The sequence below is a fragment of the Synchiropus splendidus genome, chromosome 17 (assembly GCF_027744825.2).
Source record: "Synchiropus splendidus isolate RoL2022-P1 chromosome 17, RoL_Sspl_1.0, whole genome shotgun sequence".
NCBI classification, from domain to species: domain Eukaryota; kingdom Metazoa; phylum Chordata; class Actinopteri; order Syngnathiformes; family Callionymidae; genus Synchiropus; species Synchiropus splendidus.
In genome coordinates, this window is record NC_071350.1 from 9,018,843 (window position 1) to 9,044,772 (window position 25,930).

A 25,930-nucleotide genomic window follows, 5' to 3' on the forward strand; every position below is an offset into this window, starting at 1 on the left:
TGCTGCTCGCTTGTCTCTTTAAAACAGCAGTTTAGTTTGGAACATCACCAGCGTGAACAGCATCAGACCAAGCACTGGGCCCAGCTGTGTGAACAGACATTGCTATGGTCGGTCTTCAACTGTTGCAGAGCATCATGAGACTTGAGAGGGAGGGAGCGCTGTGTTGGGAGTCCACTGAGAACAGCAGGTAGCAGTGTGACATGTCATATACTGTGAACAAGGTGATGCCAACGACTGTTTGTAAATAAATAAATATACAAATATACATTTAAAAGTTGGAATAAAATGTCTATCCAGTGTAACAACTCGACTGTAGAATAATTATGATTATACAGTACAATGATTTGTGGTGCATCTTACCCCAATTCAGGATTTAACATTTTAAAAAAATATGTTTTGTATTTTTTATATTTTGTATTTTTGACCTTTGTAAATTCCACTGCACTGATGCACACTACACGTGGCAGCTAGGATGATAACAACAACAACAAACATGGAGGAATCCCTGAACAAAAGCCAACAAAAGCATCTGTTTGCTTTTGTTCAGGGAGGTTTTTCACTACACAGTGGCCAGAGTTTCCACTACTACACTACTATATATATATATATATACATATATATATATATCTTTTTTGTCTGCTGATGTCAAATGCTGCGTTTGTAGCGACTGATCCCTGCTGTCTTCACCTCCTCTGTCGTCAGCAGGACTGTAAACACGCAGTAGGTTTGTATGCAACAACAGGAGCAGGTTTACATTCCCCTCTGTGCTGCGTGTCACCAGGCCTCCTGGGACTCCACTCTGCCTCAGTCACCTCCATGTCTGCACTCTCTTCTTCACCTCCAGCGGGTTAAACTCACACTACAATTCCACATCAATGTTTGTCTGGATCAAGTCTTTGGTTTTCACCAGCCATGTTTCATACAGAGGTCAAAATGGCTGCCATAAGAATTGTGAACTTGGTTGTTTGTTCGACTTCAAACACCATCTTCAGCTTCTAATCTCATTGGCTTTAAGGACGTTTGAGACACAACAAACATAACAGAAGGCAAAACAGGCCCATCACCTCTTCAATGCTTCATGAAGCCATAAAAATATGGAAACAAAAGCTGCCTGACCTTATAGTCTCTTGCTATTGACCTTCAGTGGGGCCTCAGCAACCAAGTGAAGAGCCGGTGAACTTTGAGCTTCCCATGCTTGACTATTGTTGCTGTTTGGAGAGTGAGAGCCGCGGCCTCCTGCTGCTCTCTCAGAAGTGTCTCCGTGTTTGAACAGCTGATGGAGAACAGATGAAGCTGGAGGGAGTGAGAGGAGGACACCGGTGAGCTCCCTCTCCTCTGGAGAGAAGGTGCTCCTCCAGTTAGAGCTTATTTATATCAGCGCCTTTGTTTGGATCCACGTTCCTGCGGCGGGGGAAACAGTCTCCCAACTCACTGGGGATTAGAAACGTGTGAGGCTGAAGCCTGGTTTCGCTCCTATCCACTGCAAATGGAGCCCTTTCCGAGAAACAGGTTTTGTTTACAGTGGATTGGAGGCATCAGATGTTCCTGTTTGCAGATGTCATGTGAGTCAGACCGGGAGTGCCGCCTCACAGGAGGAAGTCCAGGCTTCAGGCTGCTCTGTTTGCTTCTCGTGGCTCACGTCAAACACGCTGGGAGGAGAGTGACTGCGCTGGGCGACATGCTGCCGGTCCAGTTGGACGACGTGCTCGGTCCAGATCAGCAGTGGAGCTGCCAGACCGGTCTGACCGCGTCGCATAGAGCGCGCTCTGCCTCCCTCTGCTGGGCAAACTGCTGAATTACAGATGCGCTTCTGCCGGGGCCACAAGTCAACACCAGTCGGTTCAGTGGACTTCTGAGTGAAGTTGGACTCTCACTGCTGATGTGCGCGTCTGGGGTCCTTTTTCCATCCTCCAGTGCGAGTCTTTACAGTAAAAATAACTTGTTGCTACTTCAGACCGAGCACGACAAGCAACCGTCCTCCGCTATGTTTCTGATGCCAAATATCTGTCGCATGAAAAGAGCTAAAGTTTGGCCGTAAACTCACTCATCCGATTGGCATGTTATGACGTCACCATCCACTGTAACCATGGTTGCATGACGGTCCAGAAAACTGAGTTGTTGCATTCAGGATTGTCACGATATCGGCGATCGATACCGATATCAGTGATTATCGCTGTGAAAAAAACATTACTCAGTTAAAGACTGTCCTCAGTATTTACTTGTGCGTCACCTATGTAAAAACAGAAAACTGTTGAACTGAAAGAATCAGGATTTTGCTGCACATAATCACGAGACATATAAAGATCCAAGTGTCAAGGCTCATATTTAGCTTTTGGCTACATTTAAAAAGTCTTCCTTACCTTTCAAAACCATGGGTTTGGCTGTGATAGTGAGTGACTCTCCCTGCGGACAGTCGTCCTCAGACTGCTCCTGTAGAGAAAACAAATCAAGTTGAGCACAAACAATGAGCACAGAGACCATCATAACTCACACTGTCTGGTTATATGACAGCACCGTCACAGTCTGGCCACAACCATGGTGCACTCCGGCCTCAACACCGGAACTGTGACACCAGTGATATTAACTGAAACTCACCCACCTTGAAGTCTTGACATGAGCTGCAGTGACTGTCTTCGCCTGGTTCCAAGTGCTCACTCAGTTTTCCTCAGTTCAACAGTCTGACTTTGCAGTGTGAATGTAAAACGGTGGAATGACAACTTCAACCAGATCCAACTGCAGGTCTGATTTTGTCCCAGTTCTCACTCGCTCTGTGGATCAAGACCTTGACGCAGACAACACAAGCTCTGTGCCAAGGCGATGTTTACATACTCCACATCTGTCATTACGCAACTTGTTATTATAGTATTCTATGCAACTAACCACGCCCATCGAAAATCCAGGAAAGACTTGAGCGGAAGCAGCATCGAGGAGAACCGAGTCTGTCGGCATGTTTAGATGCAAGAACCTCCGACCGTACAGTGTTGTGGAGGGTGGAACTACTGCAGTGTACCACGTGCTGTGTTGAGTCAAACTGCTTTTCTTGTACAGAAATATTCATGAACACATTTAGTAACCTGAAATGAAGGACACTGATTCCGCTCTGACACTGTTTTTACATGAGGAAATACATTTTGTTTCGACTCACTTTACTGTTGCATTTTGTACGTTTGTGGTTCATATGTAGACATTCTCCTCAGGTTCATTTATCTTTTTCAGATTTATTGCTCAATATGGGAGGTGACTTAGCACATGCTCTTGTGGAAATGGAAGTCAATATTTAACACAACGGAAAGAATTGAAATTGAATGGTGAAGTTCAGACTCAGCCCTATATACTAGGTTATAAAAATATGAAGTTAATGCAGAATACAAGAATAAGAATGTGAAGTAAGGAGCTTGTAAGGAACTGAACACTGTATTGCTTTGGTGAGTTATAAAGATGAGGAGAACGGAAAAACAAAAAGTGTTGCCTGAGCTGTTGACAATGACATGATGAAATATAAAAACGACTTCAGTTATTATAATCAAATTCTCCCCCAATTTATGACCCCACTTCATAGTAAATAAATTATTCATTCAGTATTTGTATTTCAAACAGGACTGACCACAACAAATATTGATCAAAAAGTAATACTTAAAAATAGCTGTACTATCGATTAAAATGTTTTTGTGAGAATACAGTTCTTGTGTGGAGGTCACATGGTTTTTGGACACAGTTTACTTGAAAACATCGAATCTGCACCGGTATTTCAAGTTAACATGGAAACACTACAGACTCCCGGGGGTTCTCAGTGCAGCCCTGACTTCCCACCAGACACGGAGAGAAGCCAGTTTTATTTCAGAAACATGTTGCACTGATCAATTTACGTGAATATTGCGGTCAGTTTAAACTTCAATATTGCGTTAAAACTGACTCTTGAGGCCATGGTTAGCACACGGCTATCATTAGCATCAGTTAGGGAGCCGCTTGTTTCCTGATATCTTCGCGTGTATATCTGCACGATACATCAAATCAAACAACAGCAGGTGAATATTTGGGACACTCACCTGTGCAGGAGGAGAGCGGCCATCTTCAGACCGCGCCAGGTGACTTAAATTTGTGATTGTTTAGTATAATTCAATAATTTCTTGTATGTGTATATGTATATATATATATATATATATATATATATATATATACAGTGGTACCTCAGTTCTCGACCACAATCTGTTCCAGACGGCCGCTCGAGAAGCGATTTGTTTGAAATCTGAATCGATTTTTCCCATTACAATGAATGGAAAAAGAAAGAATGCGTTCCAAGCCTTAAAATAGACTTTTGTAGGAGTGAATGTAGAGTGTCTGCTGCAGGTGGCTGTTCCTCTATGTGTGTGGCCGCTGCATGTGGGAGGGGTTGCCGAGTGAGTGACGTCTCTCCAGAAGTGAAGAGGTGCCCGGTGCGTGTCCAGCTCTGAATGTGCGCTTCTGTGCAGTTTGGCTGTGACAAAGTCATAAACCAAGTCACTTAGCTCTGTCCCAGACTCGCCTCATCCCTGTCCCAGCTCCAGCCCACAACAGGACATCAAACCCTGGAGTGAGTGCTCCAGCCTCGCAGGTGTGGAGAGCGAGCACCTCCCCTGTGACACTCTACCACGGTCCAGTGTGGAGACAGGAAAGGTTTTACACCTCAATATGAAGAAAAAACAGTCAGTAAATGTAGCTAACGGGACACGTCTGCATACAGAGGCTGCCTTATACACAATAACAAAGCGTGTCGTGGGTCAGCTGGTCGGTCCACACACGTTTTTTCTGTCTTTTTTCAGGGGCGTTCGAGTTCTGGATTTTCGTTCCAAATCCGAAGCAAAAAATCTCGAAATTTTTGTTCGAAAACTGAGGTACCACTCTAAAAAAAAACCCACCCCTATATATATATATATATATATATATATATATATATATATATATATATATAGGGGATATATACAACACTTTGAATATTATATAACATATTAACATTAAAAAAAATAATGCCATTTAAATTAGATAAATAATAAAATCTTAAGTCACTTAATGACAGTGTCACTTCCCAACAACTGACTCTGAGCTCTCTGGAGTGGCTTAGCGCCCTCGTGCGGTCATGCTTTTGAACTGAGCCGCTGTCAGAACACCACCTGGTAGAGGCATGAACGATGACACACACGTTTCGTACACCTTTTTTAATAACATGGCACAATTTACATAACACAAGTTTAAATGAGGAGCATGCTGAAGATTCAGTCGCTTCATTTTTTATCGTCTTTGTACAAGAATTCACCTTTTCTCTGTACATGGTAAACAGCAAAAAACATTCGTTTTGCGACACGTCTAACCACTATGGCTCTGGTGGACACTTTAATGTTGGAGTTATAAAAACACTGCACAACAGGATCACAGAGTTGGAAGCGCACAACTAAAACCTTGGGTGGAACTACTAAAATAGAATCTCTGCTGGTTACAAACACGCCGTCCCTCGCTCCCGCCTTCTGTCGGTACAACAAGAGAAGACTCCACCAGACGAGTACTTGACACAACTGTGCAGTCGGCGACTTTCCACGGCGACGTTCGCTCCAGACTTGTGGGACTCGTGCGGCTTTGTACTTGAAGTACAAGTGAATTCCAGGTGTCCCCCCAGTGGGGTGAAACACTGCCGACTCAGCAGTGTTTCAGGCTGCTCTGGAGAGGAAACGGCGCCGGTCCGGCTCCGGTCGGTCCATGTTGCAGAGAGTAGAGCCCAAACATGTGTTGCATAGTTGAATACGGGTCTGTGGTACAACGTGAAGCGGTGCCAGCCATAACGAAACTGCAAAAGCACATTCTGAATCATCACTGCCTAAATACTTCTCTATGTACATTTGTTGAAATTAAAGCTTTGAAAACACCATTTTGCATATTTGTACCAAGTCTGTATCCACGCAGAGCGAGCACTGTACACTATCTACACGGCGAGGGTCCGTCAGTGCTGGGGTACCTGTACATTCCAAAACTCTCCCCGCGTCTGGGCGCTGTACAATAGAAAGATCCACATCCTGCTGGAAAACTTGCTTGAAAATTCATATTTTTTGCCATAATTTGCCGTTTTATACAAAAGAGTTGTGGGCACGACGCTGCCTACAAAAGTTATTCACAGCTATTGTACAGTCTTGCTCAAAGGTAAGTGCTGAGTTCGGAGTGGACGCGAGGCCGCTCACCGCGCCTCGATGTCTTTATGCGGAGGCCTGTCTCTGATGTCGGCGGACAGGGGGGTAGTCCGTCGGGGGGATCCGGGCCGGCCCCCCAGTGAGGATATCAGGGGCGGGGGGGCACTGAGGGAGGCGGTCGGTGGCGTTTTGTTCAGAATCCCATTCTGATGGGCGGCAGCCGCCGCGGCCGCCGCTGCCGCCGCCGCCGAGGGACTGACCCTGGAGTAGTGCATGCCCGGCAGCCCGGGGGCCATCAGACCCTGGGCGTGGTGGGACAGGTGTCCGTCAAGTGCTGGGTGGTGCATGGCGGGATGGAGGCGGCCATGCTCGTAGTCCTCCCTGAGCAGGCGCTCCCGCTCCTCCAGATGAGCCCGCTCCTGCTCCCGCCTCTGCTCCAGAGCCAGAGGGTGCTCTCGGTTAAAGTCGTGGGGCTCTCGGTCCCTGTAGGAGCGCTCGGCCTCGTACAGGCGCGGCGCTGCCAGGCGGTGCAGAGGGTCACTCCTTAACAAGAGGTCCCTGGCCAGAGGGTCCCGTCTGTGAATGTCCAGGCCCCTGTAGGGGTCTCTCATGGGGTCCCAGTGGAAGGCGGGGTAAGGGAACCTGTCGGCTCCGGGGATGGGACTGATACCCATGAAGGGGGCAACCACTCGAGTTCTGTCAAGGCTGCTGATGCTGTTGAGGGGGTGTACCCCTGCCATGCCCATGGGCACAGGCATTGAGGACGGAGGGTGAAGGGAGGGCGGGGGCGGGACTTGTGTTGGAGGTTCACTGGACCTGCCCGTGACCCCCTCCTGCTCCTCCTTCCGCTCCTCTTTGACTTTCACCTCACTGCTCTTCTTCTGGTGCTCGTACTGCAGCTCTCCCTTCTTCTCCAGGAGCTCCCTGCTCAGGCTGCCGTTGGGACGCTCCAGGCTGGTCTGCCGCACGTAGGGAGACACCGCCCCCCTATTGGACACCTTGTCCTCCGAGACCCGGCTGTCATGAATGATGGCCGTGTCCTTCTCCGAGTGCTGGTTGTCCTTGAGCTTGTGGTCGTCCGGTCCGCCTTCTTTCCAGGAGTCCGAGTGCTCCCTCTCGCGGTCTTTGCTCTTGTTGTCCTTCTCTCTCTGGGGTTCCGCCGGGGCGGGCGGCAGGTGGTTCCTGTGGTGCTCGGGAGGGCGACTGTGTCCCAGCAGGCCGATGGGGTTGACGGGAACCGGCGATTGATGGCTGGGAAGACGCTTCTCGACAGAGTCCCTGGAAAGCACCCCAGTGTCAGAACAGGGCCAACACCTCTGGTCTTCAGAGCCACTCACCTGTCCTTGTCCTCTTTACCGTCCCTCTTCTCGGAGTCTCTTTCGTGCGAGCTGACGGAGGCGCTCCGCTCGGACTCCCCGGGCTTCAGCCAGGGCGGCGGTGTGGGGAAGGAGGGAGGCGTGCGGTGCAGGCGATTCCAGGGCTCCTGGTGGCCGCTGTTGCTGCCGCCGCCGAAGTGCTGTGGAGCGGTGGGGCCCTCTTTATGGCCAAACACAGAGTTGGCCGCTGTTAGGGATTCAACACGCGGAAAAGCACAGCAGGACACAAGTTAAATGCTAATCTCAGCAGTTGGGCGGTGAAACCGAAACACGTGACAAATCTGGAAGAGACGATGAGGGTGAAACTCACTTAGTGCAGGGTTTCCTAGACCCCCGAAGGCTGAGGAGCTGAGGGAGCCCAGGCCTCCAAAAGAGGGCGGCCGACTGAACGGTTCTGCAAAGAGACACTGCCAGTTGTTGAATGTGCTCATGGCTCATGTGCGGCCGGAACAGCAGAGGCCCAGTACCTAAGTGAGAGGCAGGCGCGAGGAAGTTCCCCGGGTGGTGAGGCGGGTGACCGAAGGGAGCGGCAGACGGGTGGGTCGGACCTGAGGGAGACAGAGGGTCACCACTCAATATGGGTCCACTTCCTCCTTTAGACAGTCTACACCAGGCGTTCTTAACCTTTTTGACCCTTTCCCAGAACAAATGACTCCTGACTTCACTTGTGATCAACAACCATATTTAATCTACTCACACATAAACAAACCAAAACCGTGTGAAATGACAGGAAACCATATATTCATCCAACTTGTTAAAAAATAAATAAAAATGGGAAAATGGAATAAAATGAATATAATAAAACTATGTCTAAAAATATCATAAAATAATATATATATATATATATATATATATATTATTTAAACTGGAAAGAAGATATCAGTAAAGTGTAAGTGAAAGTATTGCCATAAAATGTTCTAATACATTTTCAAAACTGCTTCAACTGGTGCTTTCATTCTACAGTTTTTACTGTTGGGGGCGACATCACTTTCTTTATCATTGTTTTCTTTTCAAGAACTTCTCCATAGTTGGTCACTATCACAGCTTTGCAGCTCTCAAGTCAATTCAGTGTCACACTACTGCCACCATACGTGGCTCATGTATTAAAACTGAGTGTCTCACGGCCCCAAGGTGTAAAACAAAATAACTTTTAGTGGCCCTCAAGGAGGCGCTCATACATGGGCCCCGGTCCTAAGGCGGTGTCCGTCACACACTTGCTCACCATCTATCACCTCCAGTGACACTCACCTGCAGAAGAGAAGAGCGTGGCGGGTCGCGCCAGGTCGTTGGGGTGATGGATGGCGCCGAACAGACTGGGGCCCGGAGGGCGGCTGAGGAACTCGGGCTTGAGGCCAAAGTCCAGCTTGTGAGGGTCAACCTGCATCTGCTGCTGGAAGACGGGAGACCCACAGAGAGGAACACATGTAAAACCCTTGAACACACTCCTGCATCACTCCACAGTCATCACACACACTCCGCACATATCAGTTTCCTGCCTCCTCCAACACTCGTCTTTAAACGTCCCCTGGACTCAACAGTGACTTATTTCACAGAGTGTTAGGGAGGACACGAGCAGAGGTCCACGGGAAACACCCCTGGCTCATGATATGAAAGCGAAGGTCGCAGTCCTTTCCCTTCAGGATGAGCAGTGTAGTGCCAGAAGAGACCTCACCTTCACTTTCTGTTGATGATGGTAAATCTGCCAGGCGATGTGGACGTGCATGGCGCACCACTTTCCAGGTTTCTGTCGAAGACACCGGCATTTGAAATACACCACTTAAAGAATGACACAGAAAAACAAATCCCTTCTGGCTGGTCTTTTGTGACATTAACTCTGTATATATATATATATATATATATATATATATATATATATATATATATAAATATATATATATATAGCGCTTTACTTTTAACTATGAAAGTATGACTAACATGTTTTGAATACAATCTCTGAGAAATAAAAATATATATTTTGTGTATTAAAGTAGAGTATCACTCTTCATTGCAATATTCAAATTCACCACTAGATGCCCCCAAACCCATGCGACGATCACAATACCAGACAGGCGTAAAACATCGCTTTAAAAAGGAATAAGAATAATCTCATTTCCCGGATATTAGTTCATTGTCTTGTGTGTAAAAATAGATCACTCACCCTGAGAATGGGTCTGAATGGATCTGTTAGCTACAGGAGGGACAGAGACAGAGGTTTAGATTATTATTTGTATGTTTATAAACATGTGTAACATAAGATAAGTAGCATTTTAAAGGAAGCATCCACACTGTCCAGCACTTGTATCGTGTGTTTCAGTTCAGGATGAGGTCAGTGGGTTTGGCAGCCAATATTGTGAAAAAGGGGTATTATTGTTATGATTATTGAGTGTCGCTCAGTGGTGTGGACTCGGATTCTTTCCCTTCACTCCGGCTCTTACCCTGGGGTCCTTCTGCAGGAAGGTGTGTGGGACAGCTCCAGGTCTGGACGACACGTCCAGTGGATTCGATGTCTGGAAAGAGAAGTTCAATATTAAGTCGGTTCATGGATGAGTCGAGATGTTGGGGTCTGACCTTGGGCTGGAAGGCCCCCTGTAGCGAGCTGAAGGGTCCGGTGGGAGGGATGACCGGAGGAAGACCAGACATGGCCGGGGGGTACGAGTGGAAGAGCTGGAGAAGAGCAGAGGGGGGATATTTTCAACACATCTGCTGGTCATCCTTCAAAGCCCTGGATCTCATTTGACAGAGATCGGGCAGTGCTGTAATACCAGCTCAACACATGTAAATCAAACGTGCACTGGAGGCTTCGGCGCCAAGATCCAGCAGAATAACGGCCGTGTGATCTCCTCCACGCTGTAATTGCGCTTGGCAAACATCTGAGCTGCGGCGCTGGAAGAGCAGCAGCTTCTAGAGGTCTCAACTCGCTGGCTTTAATCACCAAAACTGCAACGGTTGAAGCTGCCAGGGTGAGTTATTAGCAGCGCCCGAGGAAACGCTGAGAGGCTCCAACTTGTTTCCAGATGCGTCACGTCTTCAGGATCTCGCTGCCATTTATACTGAGGAAATAGCTGAGGGGTGTTTGCAGCTGACAACAGAGTGAGACCAGCAACCCAAAAGCATCTCGGAAACAAGATGGGATTTTTGAACCGTCAGTCGGTCTAAACAGAGGCTCTGAAAAGAGCCTCGAAAGAGTCCGGTCAGAGACGCGCCAGAAAGTGAATGAAGTATTTGCTGTTGCCATGGTGATTTGGAAACATGTGGAACTTTGTTGAGCAAAGTGAGAAGGAATAACTTTAAATAAATAATGGGGTGAAATATCAGAGAGAAAATGGAGAGCAAATACCAAACATTTTCAGAATATTATAACACATGAACTTCATGTATCGCTGTATTACTGACTTTAATTCCTCACATGACACGTGCTACAATATGGAGTGGAGAAACTCACGCTGTGTCGGTAGAAGGGGTCGACTTTCGTTGGGTATTTGTCAAACTGCAGGAGGAAAACAGACGGGTAAGTGTGAAGCAGCGACACACTTCTCACACGTGACATCACAAATACACGTTGCTAAGAAAAAAACGTGTCAATGAAATGCGACCACATGACCCAGACGTGAAGTAACTTTACGTTATATGATCTAACTTGACTCCTCGTGTTTGACAGCTGCATGTTTCTGTAGCGGCAGCAGATGAACAGCCAGTGGTGCCACACAACAACATGTTCTGACATCTCGAGTGTCAACACCAGCTCCCAGTTCCACCACTTCCCGACCAGACGCTTGTGGTCGTCACAAGATCCAGTAAAGCGGCTGCGTTTGACTCGCTCTCTTTTTAGTGGCGCGGCGGCGGCGGCGGCCCGGGGCGAACATTTCCCCCGTCAAGACTAAACACTGAAGCCATAAAGAGGCTTTTATGGCCTCATTAGCTGTCAGAGGCCTCGGCGTGCTGCCTTTGAGGTATCATCAGAGAACGCTCACTCCTGTGTGTGTGTGTGTGTGTGTGTGTGTGAGAGAGAGAGAGCTCCGGGTCCAGCCGTTGCCTCTGGCCTCCCCAGCAAACAGCGGGACTCTTAATGCAAGACATTTGCCAGTAATGAAAACCCCAAACGGGACCAAATGATGTCATTAAATTCAGAATGAATTAAGTGTATTATGTTCCCAAAGCCGCCGCTCAACTTCACAAGCAAGTTATTGCCAATTTAGAAAATAACAGCGCCGGAGCCAGGCAGAGAAAACACAGAAGAAGGCCGTCATTGTGATGTGGACGGACACACATGGCCATCATTGAGAGGGCGCCCCCCGCTCCCGTAACCCCCCCATGTGCCACTTCCACACACGTCAAACTGTGTAGTCTTCACTCACCCCCCCACCCCACACACACACACACACACACACACACACACACACACACACACACACACACACACACACACACACACACTAGTCGACACATAAAACTCGACCCGCTCCACCCCGACAAGCTTGTGTTCTACTTATCCTCACATTTCTGGCAGGGGTACGCACCATGGGCGGTGCTGGGGTGGGCATGATGGCGTGGGGGAAGGGGGTAAAGGTGTGCTGATGGGTGTGCTGGTGGGTGTGTTGGTGCTGATGCTGGTGCTGATGCTGGTGCTGGTGGAACTCGGTGCGCAGGTACGGCGGCGGGCCGAGAGAGGCGCCCCGGTCGGCGTTCTGGGAGGCGAGGAAACGGGTGTTGAGCTCCTGACGCAGGAGATCTTGCTCTGGAGAGGAGGAGGAGGAGGAGAGGGTTACACAATTACTGCACAGCTCCTGACACTGCCCTCTAGTGTCACATCCACTACCAGTTCGGTGAAGCGCAAATAAGTCACAGGTTTGTTCAGGTAAGTGCAGCTAGTCATCAGACAAACACCCTGGAGGCCAGTTGAAGAAACAACATGTTCCTATTCAGCTGAAACATGACGGATGATGAAGTCATGGCTTTGTTCTGTCCTCACTCTGGTGACGCCACAGACCAGGAGACGCCTGCTGTTATTAGGACGTCACTCCAGGCTGAAGCTCCTGGTGTGGAGCGAGTGGCTGTCGGAACCCAGCGCTGATCCACCGTTCCAGTAGTCACCCACTTTTCCCTGTGAATCTGTCTGCGGCGGAGCAACCTTGTCGTCCCAGCCCCTCAGCGGCTCACTGCTATACTCTCTCCAGTCACTCCAGGCTCCACTGGCCGAGGAGTGGCACCTGAACTCAGGACACTTTTGAATAAAAAAGCCTTGCACTCGTGTCTGCAGGACGACCCCGACCTGCTGCGGCGCTGGTGGGAGAGCTACGGCTGCCGTCGCTGACATCAAACCGCAGGCGTGCAAACAATCCTGACATCAGCTGTGTGTTGCTTTAAATAATTAGCGCAACATTCTGTCGCCTCCCTCTTCATCTTTCAGAATTCTGTTGATGCCAGACGTCACATGTTCTGATCCGGTAAGCTAACACGATCACACAGCCTGCTGCTGTCAATCAACCACGCTGCACCGCCAGGCGGCGATGTTCCGCGACACGCCGGAGAGTATTTTAAAGGGGGTGCTGCCTGCCCCCCATCATGTCTCAACTTATAGCAGAATTAATAAAAGATCCATCACTGAATTCTGACTTTAAATTGGAAATGAACCAATCGCATGTTTACGGACAGTGAGAGGAACCTTGAGAGACAATGAAAGAAGAAGAATAACGCCATGCGATTCCCCCACCAGGCCTCTAGAGGGCTCACCTGAGTAAGCACTCCCGGCAGCAGGATGTCCCGGTACTGGCAGGGTGCTGGACGTCAACGGTGGTGGTGGAGGCAGAGCGGCAGGAGGAGCAAACATATTGGGGTGGTGTGGGTGCGGCGACGACTGCAAGGAGGGGGGGAAGCCGTGGGGGGTGCTCTGGTTGGCCACCAGGGGCAGCGGGAAGGTGGAGGCTGCCACTGCTCCAGGGACAGGAGGGGAGGGGTGATGGGGGAGATGTGGGGAGGGAAGAGGGGGCCCGTGGGGTTTGACGCCCGGAGTGCTGCTCCTGCTGCTGCTGTGGGGGGGGGGGGCGAGAGAGAGAGAGGTGTCGGGTCAAGGGATACGCTCAATCAACACTTCACGTCTCCATCTGCTCCAAACTCAAATCCCTCAACAGTCCTCAGCCACAGGCTCCGCCTCTCCTCAGCATGTGCCTCGAAAATGAGGTGAGAGCGCGCGTTGTCATGTCTGCCGACAGATCGGTTCTGATGTGTGCGTGATTTCCCCGGAGGCCTCATCAGAGAGCGCCTCTGCGCCCAGCGCTCATTTGCAGGAAACAGACCGGACCGACCCAACAGGGAGCGGGACTCGCACCCCGGTCTGAGAGGTCCAGTTGTTTTGAGGAGGAGACGGTGACCCCTAAACATCATGCTGTGCAGCACAGCAGGAGGAGTACAGGAGCAAAGTCCCGCCAGGGAGAAACAAAACTAGTCTCAACTGAAGCAGGTGGGGACTCCAGATTTGTTTTGTGGTATTTCCACGGCTGGAACATTTTCAAGCAATTTTCTCTGATGACAAAATAGTCTGCAATTATTTTGCGAGTGAGTAATAGCCGCATTATTTCAGCCACATTATCAACAAGCCTTGAGAAGATAATGTATAATGCAAGTTGAATTTGGAGAACAAACATGATAAAAACAATCACTCTTCATGAGAAAACGGAATGAAAAATAGCAGTACCTGTGACCGTTGAAGCCGTTGTAGGCAGAGAAAGGTCTGGGGTGGCAGCGGGACGACGGCCGATGTGGTCCGGGGTGTGGACCTGGGTGCTGGGGAAGATGCGTTGGCAGGGCAGGCGAGGGCGGGTGTGGATGAAGGCTTGACGTCGGTGAAGGCCGAGGACGGGTGTGTGTCTCTGGCAGGTGCTGGGGTCGGGATGGCGGGGTCAGCGAGACCTCTCGGGCCGGGGCGACAGGCAGGACGGCGGGAGTCCGAGGTCTGGGCAGAGCCTCGGTTCGTGGCGGGGGGAGGATGGACGCCGGGGCCTTGGAGGGGCCGTTCGTCCGACGTGAGGATGGAGACTGGGGGATGGAGGCTTGGGGCTGTGGCTGGGAGACAGGGGCAACCTGGCGGGACAGGTGGTTCTCAGGGGTGCTGGAAGCAGGAGGTGGGGGGGTTCTGCAGCTCTCCTGGCTTCTCTCCTGGCTGCGCTCTAGGCCTGACACCTGAAGGAGGCCCGGCGCGTCAGGCTCCTGTCTGCCATTGGTGGAGAGCACGTGGACGCCGAAGTCTGGAACTGAAGACAAGAGAGGGTGGCGGTTTAGACGCGACACTCTGAGAATGCTGTTTACAAATCACTATGTTGAAACGGAGTTACACCCCTCACCAGAGAGACTGAGACTGTAGGAAAATATCGTGATACTCGATATTGTGTCGACATTTTTGCTGAAATATTGTAATTCTAGATTGTGTGACTCTGTGTTGATGCTTTTATAAAGTCGCTATATCAGTATTTAACACATAGATATGCTTCTGCATTTGTCATATTTTTATCTTGGTGGACCGACGTCATAACAATAAATCTGTTTTCTTGCACATAACATTCTGCTGAATAGTCTGACTTTCCCTCATAAAATGACGGCTGTAATGACAGTACATTGTTGAAACTGAATCGCAATATATTGCTATGTATCATATCACACTATGACTAGAAATGTATCATATGCAGCCCTAACTTTGCTCTGTTTATTTTGAATTGTTGTGATCCAACCTTTGCGCGCCAGAGTTCGGAATGTTTTGCGACGTCAGGAAGACGTCTCCTGCCACTTTTTGAGTGATAACAGCGCCAACAAAAGGTCACGCTAACACTCATTAATCCGAAATTTCATGCGGCGTGAAGGACGGGGGCAAATCTGGTTTGCTGCCTGACAAGGTGATGATTCATGTAATGGACTTTCCGAGATCACCCCCCCCCTCCAAAAAAAAGCAATTAGCCACCATTAGAGGCTGTGCCCCGCTGTCTTTAGCATCAATCCATCTGCGCGGCGAATAATCACCGGCGAGCTACACGAAGTCACGGAAGCTAATAAGCTCCATCCAGGGTCCGTGTCTCTGCAGGGACCCCTGCTCACACATCAGCGCTCTGGCAGGCTGCTTCAGCGCTGGAGAGGCTCACGGGGGATGACAGTGCATACATAAGCGGTAATTACCTCACTCTCGGCCACCAGGGGGATGGAGCCGTGATGGAGGACCGCGGCTCCGCCCCCACAGCACAGAGCGTTAAATCCTACACCTGCCAGAGTCGACAGTCCTCCAGGGCTGAGCTGCAACCTGTCACAGTGGGCTTCACGCCGCTGACACTCGGGTCCCGCAGGGCTACTGTCGACCCCCCCGAGACTCCACAGTGCCCCACCACATCCTCCGTGCATTAGCATTAAAATGGTGCGCCAGGCATTAGCGACCGCAGGTGCCTGTGACGGGGCGTCTGGGGTCAGCGGAGGTAATTCCTGGTTAATGATCACAATCAATATCCAGCATCACTGTTCCTGAGCGGAAGATTAGCGGGACATCTGTCGGACGGCCCTCACACAAAAGACACACTCAGCAGGTTGGGTTTTTTTTTAACGTCACTGTGAGCTGCCAAACAAAGCGCACGGCCGTGTTTCGGGTCAACGAAGCCACCTTCCAGCACCATGACCACGTACACGTGAGGGAGTCGCCCGCTGATGGCAACGGGGGAGGAAGTCCCTAGCCGCGCTCCCCGAGGTCCATGTGTTGTTTAGAGATAGTGCAAACGCTCTAAAAAGAAGGCGTCTACGCTGGCCGTAATGAAGACCCCAGGGCCGGGCGGAGCGGCGAACACGAGGAGAGCGCGGCAGCTTCCCTCCTGCGAGGGTTCATTTGTCAGTCTTCTTCATCCCGGGAAACAAATAAGCAGTATTCCCACATGGCTGCCTCCAAACGTGGAGCCCTGCGGTTGCTCAGAGTTGCAGGAGTGTTGCATTTTTTAAACCAAGGAACCAGCTTCTTTGATGGAGCGAACATGGGAGATGGATTTGAGAGCAGGACGCTGTGTTAAGGGGTGTGTGTGTGTGTGTGTGTGTGTGTGCGTGGCATGGGGGAGCTCGGTGGGATCACCCATCATCCCACTGTGATCTCCTGCTGGTCACAGTGTATTAGCCACCACAACAGCAAGTCGTGTTCCACTCAAAGCTCTAGCTCAACTGAACCCACTGAACCCCATGAGACACAGTAACGCACCACATCTGAACGAAGAAAGCAACAATCTTAGGACACTTCTGAGGTTTAAACATCGGATGGTGATGGCCACAAATGAGGAGCATATGAAAGTGTATGAATCACGTGAACGATTCACAAACATGTTCATGGAAACAATGCTATATTATTCTTAACTGTTTCTCCCATCTGACTGTGTGATAGTGACAATTCATAAAGTTAAAGTGTTGGAAAATTATGATTCATTATGGCCTTTTAATTAAAGACTATACTCAGGCTAAGCTGCTACAAACTAGGGACAACTAACAATTATTTTAGTTGTCTACTAATCTTTTCACTACTTTCGATTCGTCGACAAAAATCACGCTAGTAGCGCAGATGTGACGTGTGTGACATCATTAAAAACAAATCAATCTCCTCTTACAAGTTAGCGCCGTGCTAACCGACATGCTAGCAGTTAGCTCGAGAGCGAGTGGCGTCACAGACCAAACACGGACCACTCTTTGATCATTCCACCATGGTGTCAAAGGGGTTTGCTCATCCTTGAGACGCGTTATCTTCGCAAACAAAAGGAAGCCACACTTTTTACACTACGACGCTTGAACTCCACTGTGACTGAGGCAGTCAGTGGTGATGTGGAGCCTGGGCCACGCAGTGACAGTGGCCAGTTGGAGTCGGACCTCAGTCAGGAACCAATTAAAGGAGCAGGAATTAACAAATCGTAATGATTCCTGAGAATGTGATATTTACTCCAGCTAGAATTTACTCCAGCTACTGGTCTGATATGCTGTTAGTTCACTATGGAGCGTTTGGGGGCTGGTTTAGCATATACAGTGGTACCTCGCTTTTCGAACAAATCGGAGTTCGAACAAAAATTTTTACATTTTTTGGCTTCTGATTTCGAACGAAAATCCAGAACTTGAACGCTCCCGAAAATAGGCGGAAAAACATAACGTGCTCGGACCGATCAGCTGACCCACGACGCGCTTTGTTATTGTGTATAACGCAGCCTCTGTATGCAGACGTGTCCCGTTAGCTACATTTACTGACTGTTTTTTCTTCATATTGAGGTGTAAAACCTTTCCTGTCTCCGCACTGGACCGTGGTAGAGTGTCACAGGGGAGGTGCTCACTTTATGACTTTGTCACAGCCAAACTGCACAGAAGCGCACATTCAGAGCTGGACACGCACCGGGCACCTCTTCACTTCTGGAGAGACGTCACTCACTCGGCAACCCCTCCCACATGCAGCGGCCACACACATAGAGGAACAGCGCACCTGCAGCAGACACTCTACATTCACTCCTACAAAAGCTTCAGATTTCGAACAAATCGCTTCTGGAACGGCCGTCTGGAACGGACTGTGGTTGAGAACCGAGGTACCACTGTATCCAGTTTCACCGGCGTCATGTGAGACAGTCTGGCACGACTGTATAAATGATGAGCAAGCGTTAACATGCTCGTCTTTCCAAACAGAGCGACTCATTTGACAGCAGCTTAATCCTTTGACTTTGTCTGGTGGATGCGGCAGCTTTCACCCGAAATATCTGTGAGACAACCCGAGCCTCTGTCTCGTCTAGCCCCGTGACGCATTCAGGGACCATAAGCTTGTACGTTAAGAACAAAACTGCAACATAATAGGCGAGAAATAAGCTGCAATTTAGGAAACATGTCATTCTAAACCGGAGGGAAAACATACGGAACAGTGTTTCCACAGCCAGATGGACGGTAAAGACAGTAGAACCATCTGGTGGAAAAGCTACGTCTGCCATTTCCGACACGACAAAAGCAACCAGGACAAACTGAACACAACAACTGTCTTGTCAAGTTTCCATGGCGACAACTCAAAGATCACCAACACAAACGGCTAAAAAAAGTTTATCACCAGATGAACAGAATGGGAGTCCAGTACTGGACAGTTGGGCGCACAGTTTAACTCAACCCTCAGAGTCTGTTTTTCAGCTTAATCCATCCCAGATCAGCAGCTCGTGTTGCACTCAGCACCCGTCCACGGTTGAGTTACGATCATGGGAACCAAAAAAGCAACGTGCATGTAATCAATGCTTCAGAGGGAACTGCTGGAAATCCCATCATCGCTACGTGTTTGCTAATGATATGACACGATAATAGATGTGGGATCTCCGAGGCCTTATTATTCTTGCAACAGAGGTTCACATCTGGAAGAGATCTCATCACAATCCACCCAAAAAAGACCTGAAATATCAAGTACTAACAGAGACGAAGCCGCACGTCCGATGGTGTCACGTCGACAGATGTATCTTCAGTCAGGCGGAGGAGAAACGCTGACACAGCCAAGTGTCCATCACAGCTGTCAGAGGCATCTCTGTGAATCACACTGCTGTTTCACATCCACCAAAACTCTGAGACACAGCTTTGCTTTTCCTGAAACTTCACCACCTGAGCCGAAGAGAAGGATAGTGTTCAAGCGCGTGGGCAGCTGAGGTGGGAAAACAATGGTGCCATTGTGGAGAAGGAGGCCGTTCTTCTGCCCGTCACTGTCTTCCTTCCCACGCAGCGCTAAAATAAATAATCCAAATTCATGGAGGACGACAGCCGCTTTGTTGAAAGGGAATCAATTAAAACTGAACTGTGCCAAACAAGTGGGAAATTCCATCCTGCTTTGGTTTGTCAGTAAACATTCATTACAATCAGGATCTTATGACAGGAATCTGTTCACAGTCGCGCTTATGCAGATTGTTGTGGAAGGGAAACACACAAGCGGAAAGCATTTGTGTTTATCCAAGTTTTAATTGAACATCGTGCGTCTGACCTCCGCGGTGGTCCAGACAGCGCGCGGACCCTCCTGAGGGCGGAGGTCCTGTTGATGTGTTCCTGGAGAAGCAGAAATCTCGAGCCGCTCTCGCTCCCACACAGAGAACAATAAGCAGCAGGCTGCTACTGTCAGGTCTTGATCCTTCTCGCTTGCTGACACTCATGAACGTCCTCCGCACCGAGACAGACGCGCAACAGTCGGGGGGGAAAAATGGCCTTTTAACAGCAACAGCCAGCAAATAGTTCTGTGAGCAGCAGCTTAGACTCATGTTTTTGCACTTACTACGTCTGACTTTCACACATTAGTTTGAAGTACTTTGCTAAAGTTAATGGAATGGAAGACAGTGGTGGTGCTGAAACTTCATGTGACCTCAGGCAGTTTTCTGACCTATAACAACCAGCACACAACATTGTATCATGGTGCACTGCACTGTTCGATGGCAACATTTCATTTTGTTTCACACCTGAAATGAGTGATGCAAACTTTAAAAATATCTGAATGAAATCCAGACACTTGTTAACAACCTCAGCTACACAAGCGTTCATACTCTTGGACTGAAGTCTATTAGCTCCTGCCTCCCTCGGCCCTGAAGACTTGAGCAGCATTAACCGCTCTCAGAGCGGTAACACAACCCACTGCAAAGCCCCCACCTGTCTCTGGGATGTCGGCGCGTCTCACAGCATTGGACTGTACAAGTTGGACACGGCCCAGATGGAAGTCCTGGCCGCCGGAGCCTGACAATGATGGACGCCTCCCTGCTGGCCCCTGCCAGACTCTCCATCATGTCAGCAGCTCTCTAAAGCCCCCGCCAAGAGGAGTGTGGGGTTACACGACTCGGTCGAGCAGCCGTGCGGAGGGTCTTCCACTGGAGCTGTTTTATTAGTCTTGGAGTCCCAGGGGTGGCTGGGGAAAAGGAGGGGGAAGCTAAACAGAAATAAAGGCCCGAGAGGCGGGGGTCAGGCTCCACTATTCCAGCTATGAGAGTGCGACATGTGCAGTCTTTCAGTGAGAATATCACAGCCTGCCGATATCAACTCGCGGTAACTCAAAACGCTGCTTTAACAAGCGGTGACTGAGCAAAAAGGCCATAAGGTGGCGGGCTGCTGCTGTGATGCTCCTCTCAACATGGACGGGTCCCCAACGTGTGGGTGTCGAGAAGCTAGTGACAGCAAAAACCTCAACAGTGATATGGGCAGCAACCTTGAGACACCAAGTTTAGACAGCAAAGCGTTCAGAGCAGACGTGTCCTACCTGAGCTAGAATCCATTTGGGCCCCTTCTGCCAGTCAGGGAGAGTCTTCCGTCTCCCCTGTCTATTCATGATGAAGCCATTCACTAAAGCAGCAGCGGCGGCGGCGGCGGCGACAACACTCTTCCACCCACAGTAGCTCTGATTACAGCTGCTCCTGTAATGGCTCTTAACTGCATCTGCGTCTGGCTCTCAGCGCTCACTTCTCACCCCGGCGGCATGTGGAAATCTGCCGTTTCAAGCAAGCGCATAAATGCTGGGGACACATTTCCAGTGTTCCTCGGAGGGTGGCGTCAGGTTGGACGGAGGGTAACCGGAGAAGAGCGGGGTCAAGAACTGGCTGACGTGGGTGCCGGCGCAGGTGACCACCAGTAGGGGGTGACCACTCCAACAGAGCGGAATCCTCCTGTCAGCGCAGGGGTGCGCCCCCTGGGGCTCTCGCAGGCCCGCAGCTGACAGATCCAGCGCAGCTTTAGCTGTCACGCCGGCTCAGTTCTGGTTCACAGAACCGAACAACAAGGGTCCGATCAGTCGTCAGCAATTGCTCGGCTCATGCTGTCACTCGGGTGTAAAGCTACACCAACAGACATGGCAGCTGCGGCGAAAGTCGCACCGTTTGACCTCAAGCTTGTCATGTGTGTGTGTGCGAGCCGACTGATGGAACTTCTCACAGGCCCTGATGTCTCCACTAGTGAGACATGGCTAACTCATGTGCGTCCCAGGAGAGGCGTGTGTAGTGACAGAGCTGCTGTGAGGTCCAGAGTGCCGGGCATATCAACTCGCATCTCTGGTCTTCTGCCAGCCGTGACACCAGACTTCCCCTGATGCTGGAGTGTTTAGACAGAAGTTAGCAGACCAGAGGAGTCGACTCGGAACACCTGCCGTTGACCTTGGAACAAGAGTTGAAAACCACTTTCAACTCCACACCGCTCGAAACAAGCAAGTATCTCATACTAGGAAAAAAGTAACATGACCTCATCCCTGACTGCTTCAACAACAAACTCAACCTCACTTCATGCCAAGTTGGAGTTACTGAAGGACGTCACCTCAAAGCACTTCAAACACAGGCCTTTACAGACACATGTTCATAAAAGCCAAACCCTGCCATAAACACCTCCTCTGTTCTCTTCGTATTCTGAGACCGACGTGTGGAAAGCTCACCAGTCCGCCGCCGCCGCCGTCGATGAGACACAGGCCGCGGGTTCACTGGCTCTGTTTAGTGTCGACCTGTCCCCCTGTGGAACCCTGTCAGCCTTCACACCGGACTGTACCACGGAAGGCCATGAGGGAGGCTGACCAGTCGCTTCAGTGACAGACAGCTTAAGCTATTTCCCCTCGCGCAGCAGCAGCGGGTGTCAACAAGTCATTTGTTGTGTTGTGCGTAGAAACGCACCCTGTTTTTTCACCCCAATCTATTGCCATGTTCCTGCCTCGCTCCGGTGTAACTGGCTAGCAGCCGTAAGTGGAGTGACAGCTTGAGCTGACACGCTGACACCACCACGATTCCACTGGGGGAGAGAAGCTGCGAAGAGAAATCTGTCCCAAGAGAGTCATCCATCTGGGCCTCTTTTCACTCCTGCTCAAACGGGGCCAACTGGTTTTACACATCTACAGCACACAGTGGAGCTGCCTGCGAGGATCAGGTTCAAAACAGCCCGTCCTGTGTGTCAAAACCAAACAAGAAAAACTCAGAAGCGGCCGGGGATCGGATGTCGGCAGATCTGATGGAGTATCACTTTCCGTGTAGCCTTTTCTCTTCTGTGGCGATACAGTAGCAGCTCGTACATGTGTGCTTCAAGTGCCGTCTGACGACTCCCCCTTCCTCAGGTTTCGCTGCAGCCAGACTAGCAAAACATCCCCAGAAGAAACAGAGCCGCTAATGGTCGCCGCTTCTCGGCTTTCAAACTTCCAGCCCTTCAGCCTGAGAGCGCTGTGTGGTCCAGGGAAAACCGTCCCGTCGGTCGGTCACAAGGGGGAGCAGAGGGAAACATGCCTTCATTATCACCTTCTTGCCTTTCTGTTGAAACCTCCGCGCCACTGCATCAACACGCCTTCCAAAATGACACCACAAATTAGCGAAGGGCCGTTGGCAGTGACAAGCTGCGGCTGTGAGACTGTGATATTTGGCGAGCGGGCGCGAAGGCGGCTGGTTGGGATTTGAGCTGTTTATTTGAACTCCACTCTCGCCCAAACAGCCAGCTGCTTTTCTGCTCCCTTGTCAAGACCTGAGGCTTAGGAGAGGGATTGTGCTGTCGGTGGGGAGTATACAACTTGATATCCCCCTCCGGGCATCGGCGGCCTCGGGCTTCGGTTTCTTAAAGGAACAATACAGCCTCTGTGCCTCGACCCCTCAGAGAGGAGTCCAGACGCGGCATGGCCGAGGGAATCGTACATCATAGCAGCAACACGCAGCACACTCAACAAGCACAGGATTTGGAGAAAATCCCTGCAAACATGACTCCCAGCGTCGCCGATAAACGCTCCAGCCGAGCCTTCAGTTTCACTTAAAGAGCTCCAGCAGACATGCAGCTTGAACCTGCTTAACTGTCTGTTTGCGCTTGACTTGTGGGGGGGGGGAAGGAAAAAAAACATCCCTCCTGGGATTCCGTTTGTTACAGCATTGTTTACAGCAAAACCTGACAGTTGGAATAAAGAGTGAAGCTGTAGTTCCCAAATCAAACAGCTCCCGCCAGGAGCGGAGTAATCTGTAGCAGATGGAGACAGTCTGATGGACAGTGATGGGTTTTGGCAGGTTTCTAGAGAGCTTAGCCAGAGGAAAAAAAAATACACGACAAAACAGCAGAAGGTAGTGAAATGAAACATTGTTTCCATCTGAGGGTTTTGATGCCTGTTTACTGGAGACACATGACTGGACAGAATGTTTCGGCCTCCCACAGTTCACGCCACCTCGGCCCCGGAACACCAGTTCATTAAAACAAAGGCTCCGACTCTTAAGGTCTGAAATATGTGCGGCCGATCGATAAAGTGCTCTGTAGTCGGGCCTTCTGGGCTTTATTCCACTGCTGCATATTTATGAGAACAGCTGCATGTGTGAGCGGAGAGAAGGAAAAAAACAAAAAAGATAACCTCCGCTCATGTGGGAGCAATTAAAGCCGTGCTTTCATCAATACTGATCAGAGTCCTTGTGCTCTTTTCTCTTCCAGCTTTTGCTCTTTAGAAACCTGCCTTTACACTTTTGCTCTCACCTTCCCCGGGGTGCTGTCCCGCTGACAGACAGAAAACAAACTCCTATCACAGGTTTCCTGTCAAACAGGCAAGTCAGCGAGAGGGTGTTGTCTCTGTCATGACAGCGGACCTTCCCTCGGCCGTCTCCGCCGCGTCACCCGTCCAGCCTCCGACAGATGACTTCATAGAAAAGACAAGTACTGTCCGTGCGGAATGGGATTCCACAAACATCCGCACTCAAAGCAACAGCGCAAGGCCTCATGCACAGGGTCTGAGCGCGGCTCCTCTTTGGCCAAGTCACCTCTGCTGCAGGGAGGGACGTAATTGGCCTGAACACAGCGCTCTCTGGGAACGCCTGCTACTTGATAAGTGCTTTGTATTTTGTGTGCACGTGTGTGGTGCCTTGACCCTGTTAATGCTGCGCAGTTGGCAGGAGAGTGGATGGTGTCACGGCGGATCAATGGACGCCGGAGATGGTGGTGGGGGGGAGGGGAGGGGACCCCTCTTGGGATGAGGAGACAAGTGCTTTTAGAGCTTCTAACAGCTGTACCTGTCTCTGTTTGAGCAGACCTGAATGCGCGTCTGTTCAAATATTCCACAGGATTGAATAATTCAGCACACAATCTAACAGTGGGATTTATTTTTTTTTACATTCAATAGCATTCATTCTTCAATAGCTGTCAGTCGTTCACCGCTACGATGGAGTCTTTGGCTTTGATCTCCCACTTAAATGTTTGTGTTTAAGATGGAGAACTTTCATTTCAGTCTGATGGGTTCCAGGCTCTCCGGGTTTTACCCCTGGATTTGGATACAAGAGTGTTTACACAGACCCCCGCCTCAGCTCTCCTGGTGCTGAAATAAGTGCATTAAGATGGATGGATTTACTTAGTCTCTCACCCCAGGAGGAAGGGAACAAACTCTGAATGACCTCCTTGTGTTTCTGGAGTTAAAACCGGGACCACGACTGGCTCAGACTTCTGCATGTGTAGCTGTCAAGCCGACTAAGTTCCCTCATATATCTTCAGTCAATACAGATTTAAGAAACGGCATCGAGCATTATTTGAAGTGGTTTTACATTCCTCCGCGTCTTAATGGGGCGGTTGAAGAAGCTGGCCATAAAAAGAGCGCTGATAAGAGTGATTCATAAACACGGCGGGGTAAATGCCGTCATTCTTCTGGCGGACAGACGGCGGCTGTGTGCGCTGGAGTCAGGGGTCGCGGAGCAATTGCCCCGTTTGATTTGTTAACCTTTGTTTGGCCGGGCCAGCACATGAGGCGCGGCCGGACCGTCGCCTTTCAAGCTGGTGAAATACGGCCTCAGAGAGGATGGTGCCCTTCCCCTGGCCTTCGCAGACACATTAGCAGGGAGACGGGGAACAAAACATGCCGTTTCACCCGGGGAATGTCTGGAATCTGCTCCGGGGACGTATTTCAAAACATGCATGAGATTAATAAAGGAGCCTTTCGATTGAAGCGAGAGTCCCGACAAGCGTGTTTTATTGCCGCAGCTCTGTCTGCGAGGAGGGAGCCGCTGACCTTTCGCTGACCTCTCTACCCCGGAAGGGAAAAACGAGAGCGTCCTTAACTGCGGCAATTCCTCCGAATGCACAAAAGGCCAATGCTGGTCAGGTCATCTTTCCACTGCATATCAGGTCAAGTTCCACAAACAGCCGTGATTTCTTGACATACAAACCCACACAGACGGCAGAGGTCGACGGCAGGGCAGCGCAGGGAGCCCGCGGCGGTAAACCAACACTGCGGCTATGAGAGGCCAGTTGTCTCTTTTCCAGCCGGCTGCATGAGTTACAGAGCTGCCCGGGTGATTTGTGGCGTGATTGTTGCTCTCTACATCACTTGAGATTAGAGCAGGTGGCGGCCCGAGAGCAGGCACGGCTCTATCAGCAGTCCCGCAGAATGAGATGGAGAGAGAAAAACAAGCCATCAGCGCCCTCCCACACACCAGTAATACGCTCACAGGCAATTTGGCT

At 50.0% G+C, this 25,930-nt stretch overlaps 1 protein-coding gene across 12 annotated transcripts in view; it reads right to left on the minus strand.

The window, feature by feature from the left end:
- Nucleotides 1–5,014: 5,014 nt before the first annotated feature.
- Nucleotides 5,015–25,930, minus strand: part of auts2a (activator of transcription and developmental regulator AUTS2 a) — a 274,712-nt gene continuing 253,796 nt past the window's right edge. For 5 of the 12 annotated variants that reach the window (XM_053847991.1, XM_053847992.1, XM_053847993.1 and 2 more), the window contains 13 exons: nt 14,220–14,775; nt 13,259–13,554; nt 12,025–12,263; nt 10,971–11,015; nt 10,097–10,192; nt 9,964–10,035; nt 9,687–9,716; nt 9,201–9,272; nt 8,777–8,918; nt 7,996–8,076; nt 7,839–7,922; nt 7,490–7,727; nt 5,015–7,430 (listed from right to left, as the gene is read on the minus strand). In XM_053847991.1, the coding sequence (XP_053703966.1) occupies nt 6,200–7,430; nt 7,490–7,727; nt 7,839–7,922; nt 7,996–8,076; nt 8,777–8,918; nt 9,201–9,272; nt 9,687–9,716; nt 9,964–10,035; nt 10,097–10,192; nt 10,971–11,015; nt 12,025–12,263; nt 13,259–13,554; nt 14,220–14,775 (3,182 nt within the window). In that variant the 3' untranslated portion in view covers nt 5,015–6,199. The remainder of the gene's footprint in view (nt 7,431–7,489; nt 7,728–7,838; nt 7,923–7,995; nt 8,077–8,776; nt 8,919–9,200; nt 9,273–9,686; nt 9,717–9,963; nt 10,036–10,096; nt 10,193–10,970; nt 11,016–12,024; nt 12,264–13,258; nt 13,555–14,219; nt 14,776–25,930) is intronic. The other 7 variants (XM_053847999.1, XM_053847997.1, XM_053847994.1 and 4 more) reach the window with 7 other exon arrangements.